Source organism: Delphinus delphis, chromosome 7 (assembly GCF_949987515.2).
Source record: "Delphinus delphis chromosome 7, mDelDel1.2, whole genome shotgun sequence".
NCBI lineage: Eukaryota > Metazoa > Chordata > Mammalia > Artiodactyla > Delphinidae > Delphinus > Delphinus delphis.
Window position 1 is genome coordinate 94,555,433 of NC_082689.1, and position 12,163 is coordinate 94,567,595.

Here is a 12,163-nt window from a genome sequence, read left to right on the forward strand (position 1 = left end):
GGTGATGGAAAGGTTATAAAACTAGATTGTGGTGGTAACTGCCCAAGTCTATCAATTTACTAAAAAAAAAAAAAAAAAAAATCACTGAACTGTACCCTCACATGGAGTGAATTTTAGGGTCTGTAAATTACACCTGAATGAAGCTGTTTAAAAAACTACACCTCGATTGGTTTCTGGGCTCCTGCAGCAGCAAGTAGTTAAGGCTTTCAGAGGACCTACTGTGTGCCAAGCACTGTTCTTTGTCTTGAACATGTATTCATCTACTGATTCCTCCACCAGCCCTACGGGGTAGGTAGTAGTATCCCCATTGCACAGAAGAGGAAACAGCACGGAGAGATGAGAAACTTGACGGAGGTCACCGAGACAGTGGGGGCAGAGCCAGGATGTGAACCTGGCTGTCACAATGCAGGGCCCAGCGATGAAATCATTACCCACCCAGTCCCTCTGGGTTCAGGAATGGCTGGGCAAACAGCAACCACTGATTTTTCAAAAGAGGAAACATTCCTAGGTGACTGCCAACTTTCTCCCTGTTTCTACGCCTTTTCCTCTTCCCCTGCAAGCTGGCAACTCCACCATTCCCCCTACCCTGCCAATCAGCTTCACTGCCAGGCTCGAACATGCCCTATGGAGTTCGGGATGGGCCCCGATGAGCCGGATTTCCCAGGAGCTGAAGCTGATTCCACTGAGGCTCTTGGAGCTAACGCTTTTCTCCCCTCCGTATCTCCAGAGTGCTTTTCACATAAATGACACAGCTCCTTGCAAAATGATATGAGCACAGTCGTCTTGTAGAGTATTTGCAGGGTCTTTACAGAAAGTAGAAAATAGGGCTGAAGAGCATGTGCATGGTTTTCAGAAATCAATCTCAACATCGCCAAGAACTTGCTCTACTCTCCAGCCTGAGGCAAATACCTAAGTCTTTCCCAAGAAATGCACAAGGAGAACCTTAACAGGCCTGGACACACCCAGGTTAGGGAAGAAGAGTGCTCCTGATCTTAGATTACAAGGATTTTTCTTCTTGGCACACACTCCTGCTGCTGGAGCAAGTGCCTCTTTTGGAGAGCTGATATAAAACAGCATGCAAGGCTTCCCTGGTGGAGCAGTGGTTAAGAATCCACCTGCCAATGCAGGGGACACGGGTTCGAGCCCTGGTCCAGGAAGATCCCACATGCTGCGGAGCAACTAAGCCCGTGCGCCACAACTACTGAGCCCACGTGACACAACTACTGAAGCCTGCGTGCCTAGAGCCTGTGCTCTGCAACAAGAGAAACCACTGCAGTGAAAAGCCCGCGCACCACAACGAAGAGTAGCCCCTGCTCGCCGCAACTAGAGAAAGCCCGTGCACAGCAACGAAGCCCCAGTGCAGCCATAAATAAAAAAATACATTTATTACAAAAATAAATAAAGAGTGTGCAATCCAAATCAACATTTTTAGTACAGTAAAGGGAGAGAGGGCATTAAGCGAAGAAGCAAGTGGCTTTCCTAAAGCCAGGATTTGTTCCCATTGGTGCTGCCTAGGCTGGTAGGGTAGGTCAAGCTGCTATCGACCACTCTGTACAGAGTATATGTTGAAACCTGGGGCTTTTCTCAATTGCTGTCAATTGGCTTCCTCTGGCTCCTGTTGCCTGGGGTGAGGATGATGGACAACCTTGAAAGGGTTCTGGGATAAAAGCTTCCTTATTCCCCTAGCAGATCGCATGGAGGACTCTGAAGGCAGAGATCAGCCCAATTAGGGCTGCGATGCTCCTACAGTTTAAGAGATGGGAAGCTTATGCTCCCACCACCCCTTCGGAGCTTGAGGCTTTCCTGTTCATACCAGGAACACCGCTCTCTTCCCTCACTGCTCTTTGAAGATATTCTTTTGGCTGCAAAAATAACGAACACCCCAAGCTCTAAAACACTAGAGCCTGGGGCTAATCGTTAGAGGCAGAAGACCCAATCTGTGAACCAGTGGGGTCTTGGCTTCCTAATTTCCCTCTGGTTTGGGGCAACATTATGGCTCTGACAAAACCGTCCCCAGAGGCCTGGGATAAACTCCAAATAGGCCCCTTTATTGCTCATTTAGCAGCACTGAGAGAATGTTGAGTAAGAAATGCCCCAAACACAAGATTCCTAGAATGACTTTTCTAAAGCACCAATCTGAGAGCATCACTGCCCTGTTCCTGGGTTAAAACCTTTCTTTAGCTTCTTGTCCCAGAAACAAATTCTGAATTCTTCAGCTGAGCCTCAGCATCTTTTCATGATGTGTCTCCTCCTCCAACCTCTTCTCTCACATCATCTCTCTCTTCAGTCACAGCCAAGCTTCCAATAATTCACCACCATTTCTCTTTTTCACCCCCAGGCCTTTGCATCGCGACCTCTCTGTACCACGACTTTGCCTTTAGGACAGACTCTCCCTCCCCTCCCCCATCCGCACCCTGCATCTGAGTTACGTGATCCCAAAGCACCTGGGAAGTCACTATTACAGATGTAACCAATGGCAGCGGCATCGCCTGTGAACTTGACCTTCAAGCTACCTCAGGATAGGGCCTCATCCTTGGACACCTCTTCTTGCCCAACTCCCAGCACTGTCTGCAGCCCCCTCCAGCTGACAAATATTTTCAGAGAGGATGAATGAATAAACAACAGCAGGCAAAAAAGAAATCCCTGGGGGCTTCCCCGGTGGCGCAGTGGTTGAGAGTCCGCCTGCCGATGTAGGGGGACACGGGCTCGTGCCCTGGTCCGGGAAGATCCCACATGCCACGGAGCGGCTGGGCCCGTGAGCCATGGCCGCTGAGCCTGCGCGTCCGGAGCCTGTGCTCCGCAACGGGAGAGGCCACAACAGTGAGAGGCCTGCGTACGGCAAAAAAAAAAAAAAAAAGATGCTCTCCAAATCATAAGGGCCAAGATGAGCCTCCTGGTTCTTGGCACATAGGGAAAACAAGCACACACACTCACTCCCCTTCTCATTCATTTATTCATGTCTTCAGCTTTTGTGCACCTACTCTGTGCCAGGCAGAGGGCTAGGCACTTGGATGTCAAGGGGAACAAGCTAGGTGTGGCCCTGAATCACAGAGTATTTGACAAGGTCTATTTGGGGAACGGGATCTTCCTGTTTGAAAGGAAACCTAGTAATAGATTCACAGAGGACAGGCCACATGAGAACCTCTAAGGACTGGCTGGGACTCAAGAATCTTAGGGAAGAAAGACAGACAGTCTTCAAACAAATGTGATAAAGAGTCTTTTCAAGTATCATATGATAGCACTTACATGTGGAATCTAAAAAAATGATACAAATGAACTTATTTACAAAACAGAAACAGACTCACAGACATAGGAAACAAACTTACGGTTACTGAAGGGGAAGGGGTGGCGAAGGGATAAGTTAGGAGTTTGGGATTAACATACACACACTACTATATATAAAATAGATAATCAACAAGGACCTCCTGTATAGCACAGGGAACTCTACTCAATATTCTATAATAACCTACATGGGAAAAGAATCTGAAATAGATATATGTACATGTAAAATGAAATCATTCTGCTGTACACCTGATTGATTTAGGTTGTACACAACATTCTAAATCAACTATGCTCTAATATAAAGTTTAGAGAGTCTTTTTACACCTGGTGGTGAGTAACCATTTTCCCTGAGAGGAAGCAGAGACAGGAAAGGCAGAAGTTGGTTCCGTACGCAGCTGCAGGGATCCTAGTAGGATCCTGGCCTCCTTGGAGGGTAGTTAAAGCTGTGATGTGTTAAATCTCACTGTCAGAGGCCACGGCCGCCCTGTCTGCACCTTCAGGAAGGGCCAGCAGCTCCTTGAGATCAAAGAAGATGGGAAGTATAGCTCTGGGACAGGTGCCAGCACCCGGGCCCACAGCAATGCTGCTGGTGCAGGCCTGGGCTCAGACCAAACCAGCGTCAAACCCTGATTCCAAGACTAAGCCCTGCGACTAAGACTCTCTGTTCCCATTATCCAGAGAACGGGGTGATGACTGCCACCTCCCAGGATGACTGTGAGGGTAAATGAGATGATGCATTGGGACGTGTTGGCATAAAGTCTGTACGTAAAGGGCTGCTCAAGTTAGGATGATGATACTGTCATTCTTAAGTTGGGTGTCATGTGAAGAGTGACTGAGATAGTGATTCAAATGCTCAGCTCTTGTGGTAAAGTCTAACACTGTAGAATATATTATGTTATATAATAATACACAAGAATATAATACACTAATGTATAATATAGTAACATCACTAGTGTGTCTTTACTGAGCAGTATGTGTTAGCCCTGTTCTGAGCACTTCATATGTACTAGGCTCATTTAATCCTCCCGTCAGCCCCATGAGGTTCTATTTTTATCCTCAGTTTGCAGGGGAGGAAACTAACACATCCCAGTCATACAACCAGACAGTCTTGGCGGAGGGGCTGGAACCCAGGCGGCTGGCTGCACTGCACTCCCTTCTTGCCACTCACAAAAATTCAGAACATCAAACCTGGCACCCTGAAGCCTCTGCCTCTGGCTCGGCCCGTCCAGCGGCTGCACTCAGGGTCGTCTGCTGCTCACCACGGTCTGTGGCCTCAAATCTTTCCTTTGAAACCTGCCTTGGCCTGCAGTCTGCACCTACTTCCACTTTCAACATGCCATTTCTACTTTCAGCCTTCAGAGTCCTCACCCTCTATTGTGTCAAGATCGCATGACTGCCCCAAGACACTCTGCTTTGTCTTTTAAGAGGTGCCCCTTATTTCTGACATCTGGTCAAGGAGTTCATATTCCCCTACCTACGGGGGTGCTCAGTCTGCCTATTTCTGGCTCTGTGTTGCTTTTGAAGCCTACGGAATGAAAATGTTTGAAAACGACAGCAATGACACTTTTGGCCTTTACTTCTACTAGCACAAGACATAGTTTCCCAACTCTGTTCGGGGTGGTGGGACCCTTGGAACCCTCCTCTGCTTTGGAAGTGAACTTCTGCTTTTATCTGTTTTATATACTTGGATTTCACGTGAAGTTTCATTTGAAAACAGGGCCTATTTTTAAAAACGTTTGAAAATCACTGAAGAGTCCGAACATATTTGGAATTACCAAAGAGATATTGAGCCATCTCTCTGTTCCCTGCCGACCCAAATCTTTGCTAGGCCCCTAGAACCCAGGCAGGGCACAGGTCTGATGGTGAAGGACGTTTTCATCTTAACCATCCAGTCTCTCCCTTAAGTTTCCATTTGACATTCCACCATCATAAAGAACATTTTTACCCTAAGGACAGACTGACTCCTTGGAGTGACCTTGACAGTGCATAATTTAGAATTTCAAGAAGCCATTCTCTAGCCTGTAGAGTCCTCCAAATCAGGAAAATAAGCACAGAAACATGGTAAACTCTTAACTGTTCATGAGAGTCCTCTGGGGTAGCAGGAGGTAGGACACAGCAAGGACAGATGGACTTCTGAAGAGGCTTACCTGTTTCTCGATGAAAGCGTTGATTCTCTGTAGCATCCCCTCGCACGTGAATTCATACGGCATGTACGGCTCAATCTGCAGAAACAGAACACGGTATCATGAAAGAGGAAGACACAGGACATGCAACACTTACCCAGTCCTCCATTGATTCACTCACACTCAGGTGCCAACACCTGCAGGGATCCTTGTAAGGGGCTAAGACTATGAACTTGGAAGTCAGCAGACCTGGCTTCACAACCTCATTCTGCTCCTTATCAGCTGTGGGACCCTGAGCAAATTACCTACCACCTCTGAGCCTCAGATCCTTCATGGGTAAAATGGTGATAAGAAAAACCCATTTCTTGGAACGTGTGGTAAAGATGATGGGGGGGAAAAACCGCTTAGTTCAGTGTCTAACACAGAGTAGGCACTCAACAAAAGGTGGAGAGTGTCACTTGTTAGAAGGTAAGCTCCATGGGGCAGGGTCCATGGCTGCTGGGTCATCTACATCCCGGTGCTGAGTGGGGCGGCACATGTTGGAACCAGCAAACATCTGGTGAATGAATGCATGCTCCCTGCCCTGAGAAAGGCGCATGATGAGTGGTTTCAGGACCGAGACAGTGACAAAAGCTTTGTTTTGCATTAGTAGGTGAGCACGTTCCCAAAGAACTCACGGTGCAAAAACAGAGTGATGAGTGTCCCAGAGAGTTCAGCTAGAGGGTCCCAGGAAGCTAGAAGGTCAAAGCCAACTTCTGCTCATGCTGGGCTTTTAAGGTCAGCTATGACTCCAGCAAGCCAAGACTGAGGAGGGCAAAGATGCAGAAGACGTTCTGGGGGGAGCATTAGTGGGAGATTAGATATGAAAGAAGGACAGCAGGAGGACAGAACTAGGATCATGGAAACTGGTGAGACAGGCTAGTAAGAGGTTCACTGGATTTCCACAAAAGACTTGTGGTTTCTACTCTAAGGAGCCTAGCCTTTACTTGAGGGTAGCAAGCAACGTAGAAGGTGCTTCACTGGGGTAGGGGAGGCAATCTGATCAATACTGTGACACCTGACGGAAGGGGAAGAAATGCAGGTTGGAGCTCTGCAGTGCCTGTGCCGACACTATGACGCCTGCGTCTTCAGGAGCAGCCGGCTGGCATTATTAATCTGAAATGGAAATTTCACTTGGGAGAATATGGCCAGCAATCCAGTTTGTTACAGCTTCAGAAAGCCCAGTAGCACTTATCAGCACGTTCACCACCTCCCTCTTAAGTCTACACTCGCCTATCTCAAATCTACAGGGTGGAGACCTGGACAAAACATCTGTGAGTTGAGGCCTGCTGAAAATGGGACAATTGACAGAGAAGACACCCTTCTGGGGGCAGCCAAGTAGCTGTCCTCAAGGCAGCCTCTCCCGTTTTCCGTGTATGTTGATTCACACATTACATTTGAAATCTTCTTCAACCATGATTAGTAATTTCATAACATGTCTTTGAATGCACAATTAGATGACACATCACACAGGCTGTAACTCAGCCATCCCTGCCCACATCCATCCAGAGAGAGCCGTAAGAGGCTGAGCCATAAGTGCTGTAATATCAGGGTAGGACTATTCTGCATGAGCTGAGGTCCTTTTGTTCCTAGATCATTTATCTCAGAAGAGCTCAAAATGCTTTAACTGACTTAACATCTTTCAAGCTTGCATCTTCTCATCTCAAGCTTTTGCACTTGCTGTGCCTTCTCTAATCCAACCAGTCCTTTCCACCAAATGTAGACTTTTTCTTTTAAAGAATATTTATTTAATCACCTTGTGAGTGATTCCAGAAGCTTTCTCCAACTGTCTAGAGATATGCCTCTTCCCATGTTTGTGGAAAAAGATATGAACGAATAAGAACAACAAAAAATGTACAATAGAGGACTTCCATATTGGGCTCATTTGGGGATAAGTAGGATTTCTAGAGTGAGGTAAATAAACATCGGTGGGCCATCTGTCATGCGACCGACAGATCCAGTTATATGGTGGGAAGCATACTGAATACTCAAGGGTCATTCCTACAACATATTCTAAAGGGTATCCATTAGAAATGAAAGTGCATTCATTCAAAGGGCTTATGCAATAAACACAGAAAAAGGGCTCTTCCTGTGTCCTACTAACCAAAGCCAGTTTAACCAAAGGGGATGTGACTCATTAACTGCTTTGTGGCCAGTTCACTGTTTTAAAAGATAAGAAGCTAATTTTCCTATAAAGGAAAAGCAAAAAAAAAAAAAAAAGAAAGAAAGAACTTGTATTCTTAAGCCACCTCTGCCATGAGTTCCACTAGCCCTGCTGTGTACAGAAGCAGGGCCCTCTGTGTGGGAAAGCTCCCCAGAGCCCTGGCTTTAGGAATACTGAGCACTGGCTAGCCTCTGATGTTGGATCTGCTGCACAGATTGTGTGTGTGTGTGTGTGTGTGTGTGTGTGTGTGTGAGACAGTTTTCTGTAGAACTTCAGGAACAAGTCAAGGTCTTTTGGGGGATGAATGAAAGGGAATGTTGAAACCACCCCAGTCACTGAGAATCCCAAGTGGGGCCAGTTATGGAGAAGCAGGGGGGAATGTGCTTGGTCATCTTGCTGGTGGACAAAGGACTGTTACTCATATGGCCATAGGAAGGATGCCTGCAGGCTGCACCATGCAGTCCCTGCTGGCCTTGGAAACGTTCCCTACCCCCCATCTTTTCCTCCGTTTTCTCCTCTTCACCTCCCTTCCAGTGGGATATCCTGTCTCTAGTATTACTCAGCGTTCTAAGTCAGAGTACGACTTCTACAGGGAACTGCTCTCTGATACCAGTTAACCTCTGCATGGTCCCACCTGACAGGTGGCTTGGCATCATTCAATGACAGATGGTCTTAGAAGGTACCAGAAGTTCAGGGGTTGAGTCTTATCTCCTCTATCTACTAAGCAGAGAATTTTAAGTCAGACATTTCCTGGAATTTCTCTTGATGATTTCAAATGTAAAATAGGTCATGTCATTCCCCTGCTGAAAACTACCCATCATACTCAGAATAAAATCCAGAATCCCTCTTGTGGTCTACTTAGAGGCCCTACACACTCTGGCTCCTGCAGACCCTTTTATGGTCTCCATTATTTCTGATGGGCAGTTGGTGGTCTTTCATACTGTTATTCCCCTGAATGTAATAAAATTTTCTCTGGCTGCTTTCAAGATTATTTTCCTCATCTTTCGTTTTTGGCAGTTCAGCTATGATGTATCTAAGTGTGTTTTTCTCCATATTTATCCTGCTTGGCCTTCACTGAGCTCCCACAATCTGCAGGTTAATGTTATTCATTAATTTTAGAAAATTCTTAGCCATTATCTTTTCACAAATATTTCTTCCAGCCATTCTCTCCTCTGAGGTTCTAATTACACATAAATTAGGCTGCTTGAATATTGTTCCAGAGATCTCATATGCTCTTTTTATCTTGTTCTTTTTCCTCTAATTTCAGTAATTTCTATTGATAAGTCTTTAAAGTTCACTGATTATTTTCGTCTGCTGTGTATAATCTGCTGATCAGCCCACTGAAAGAGTTAATTTCTGATACTGTACTTCTCAGTTCTAGCATTTTTTCATTTGGCTTTTAAAAAAGTTCCCATCTCTCTGCTGAAATCCCCCATCTATTCACATATGTTGTCTACCTTTTTCATCAAAGCTTTTTTAAAAAATAATTAATTAATTAATTTGGCTGCATGGGGTCTTAGTTGTGGCAGACAGGTTCCTAAGTTGCAGCTCGTGGGCTCCTTAGTTGCAGCACATGGGCTCCTTAGTTGCGGCATGCACGTGGGATCTAGTTCCCTGACCAGGGATCGAACCCAGGTCCCCTGTATTGGGAGCACAGAGTCTTAGCCACTGGACCACCAGGGAAGTCCCCAACAAACCTTTTAATACATTTATCTCAGCATTTAAAATTTGCTGTATGGTAATCCCAACATCTGAGCCATCTCTGGTTTTATTGATGGTGTCCTCTCTTAATGATGGGTCATGTTTTCTTGCTTTTTTGAGTGTCATGTAATTTAAAATCTTGTAATTAAATATGAGACAGCTTGGCACCAAATTTCTGACCCATTTATAACAAGCATAAGGATTATAATGTTAATAGTCTTTGTATTAATCTCATTCCTTACTTTCTCTCTCACTCTCGTCTTCCCTTTACTTCATTTAATGATGTTTTTCTTTTTAAAGTTTTTCTTAATAAACTAGTCAAAAATACTAGTTTCAATCCAGGTTCTACTACTTACTAGTTGTGCGATTTAATGTAAATTACTGAATTTTCTTTAAACCTTAATTTTCTTATCTGCAGAAGGATTAAATGAGACAAGGCTCATAAAGATGTACAGAGAGAGGGCTCCCCTGGTGGCGCAGTGGTTGAGAGTCCGCCTGCCGATGCAGGGGACACGGGTTCATGCCCCAGTCCGGGAAGATCCCACATGCCGCAGAGCGGCTGGGCCCGTGAGCCATGGCCACTGAGCCTGCGCATCCGGAGCCTGTGCTCTGCAACGGGAGAGGCCACAACAGTGAGAGGCCTGCGTACCGCCAAAAAAAAAAAAAAAAAAAACAGATGTACAGAGAGAGATTCTGGAGGTATAAAAAGAGCTTCTCCCTACATATGACCTACTATTGTAATTACTTTTTATGCCCCCTTAAGTGGCCTTAAATGGTTTTAGGGAAAGGGTTGGTCAGGGTTTTAAAAAGGGGAGCAGTAGATGTTCCATGAAGTGAACAGAGCCTCATGTAGAAGTGGATAGAACTCAGCACCCACTTAGTGCTTTACATGTCAGGCATTCCCACGAGATTTTTGTTTGACAAAAGGGATCTATTATCTAAAAAGTTTTGGACTCTGTGATCCAAGATTTTCTGCCTCTACATTAGCTTTCAAATTACTCCTCTTCAAAAGAATGCACACTTAACTAAGTGTTGTGGGTTGAACTCTGTCCCCCACCCCCAAAAGGTATGTTGAAGTCCTAACCCCCAGTACCTGTAAATGGGACCCTATTTGGAAATAAGGTCTTCGCAGATGGAATCAGGATAAGAAGAGGTCATAGTGATTTAGGGTGGGCCCTAATCCAACATGACTGATGTCTCTGTGAGAAGTGGAGAAAACAGATAGAAAGAAAGACACACACACACACACACACACACACACACACACACACACGGAGAACACCATATGACAGCAGAGACAGAGATGAAAGTGTTGCAGCTGCAAACCAAGGAGTACCTGGGGCCACCAGAAGGTGGAAGAGCCGAGGAAGGACCCTCCATGAGAGGCGTCAGAGGGAGCATGGCCCTGCCGACAGCTTAATTTCAGATGCTGACATCTGAATTTTAATTGCAGCCTCCAGAACTGTAAGAGAATAAATTTCTGTTGTTTCAACCACCACTTTGTGGTTCTCTGTTATGGCAGCTTTAGAAGCTAATACCCTAGAGGACTCTGAGACTGAAGAAAGAAGAGCGTTTGATCTCTGCAAGAAGGATCCTCTGGTGGGAAGCTGCAGACATGCAGCAGGTGCTTGAGGTGGCCAGCAGCACCACACCCACTCAGCACTTCATCTCTTGGCTTGGCCACCAGAGGTCTGGGGGACTTCTGCCCTAAACTTGAGACTGGGATGAGATCGTACACGTCGCTGATGGGAAGCTCTGAGCAGCTACCTCAAAGCTCAATAACTAGACCTGCTCTAAAGGGACATGGGTGACACGCTGGAGTACTCCTGTTCCCCAGGAGATGTGGTCCGTAGCTGAAACTGGCAGTTGGGAGGGCCCCACTTTATTCCCCAAAGGGGAAAGGCGGCCCTTTACATGGGCCAACTGGCAACTCCTCCTCGGATACATGCCTTTCTAGCCTCTCCCCCTTGACTCTCACTGTTCCTCTAACTCATGTCTTTCTGGGCTCACTTCTCCATTTAACTTTGCAGATTCCTACTCATGCTCTGAGACTTAACTCAATGCTGCATTCTCCAGATGTCCTTATAAGGAGCAGAGAAGACAGAAATAGAAGAGAAACTTAACAGTTACCAGGGGGGAAAGGAGCGGGGAGGGATAAATTAAGACTTTGGGATGAGCAGATACAAAATACCGTGTATAAAGCAGATAAACAACAAGGACCTACTGTATAGCACAGGGAACTATATTCAATATCCTGTAATTAAACCATAATGGAAAAGAATATGAAAAAGTATATATATATATACTCATATATATACACATATATATACATATCGGAATCATTTTTGTTGTACACCAGAAACTAACACAACATTGTAAATCAACTATACTTCAATAAAAAAAAAAAAGAAGCAGAGAAGACAGACACTCCTCCATCTCTGGCATGTTGGTCTTGGCACTGAACATACTCTGCCTCAGTGTGCTGATGTGCATACATCTATGCCTCGCTCCCTCCATGCCTCCCACCATCTATTAGGTACATCGCTATGCTGGGTCCCGAGAACACAGCAGTGAGACAGGTATCGTTCCTGCCCATGCTGCTTACGGTCTAATGGAAATCCAGACTATCACTAACAAAAGTAAGAACGTTATAGTATTACATTAGCCAAGACATGGAAACAACAGTCCATCGACAGATGAATGGATAAAGAAAATGTGGCGTGTATGTATGTACACACACACACACACACACACACACACACACACACACACACACACACACACACACTGGAATATTACTCAGCCATAAAAAATGAAATAATACCATTTGCAGCTACACGGATGGACCTAGAGA

The 12,163-nt window shown here is 45.6% G+C and overlaps 1 protein-coding gene across 2 annotated transcripts in view; it reads right to left on the bottom strand.

Moving 5' to 3' along the window:
* Nucleotides 1-12,163, bottom strand: part of MGAT5 (alpha-1,6-mannosylglycoprotein 6-beta-N-acetylglucosaminyltransferase) — a 357,666-nt gene that overhangs the window by 12,403 nt on the left and 333,100 nt on the right. For both annotated transcript variants that reach the window (XM_060016916.1, XM_060016915.1), the window contains exon 16: nucleotides 5,430-5,504. In XM_060016916.1, coding sequence (XP_059872899.1) covers nucleotides 5,430-5,504 — 75 coding nt within the window. The remainder of the gene's footprint in view (nucleotides 1-5,429; nucleotides 5,505-12,163) is intronic.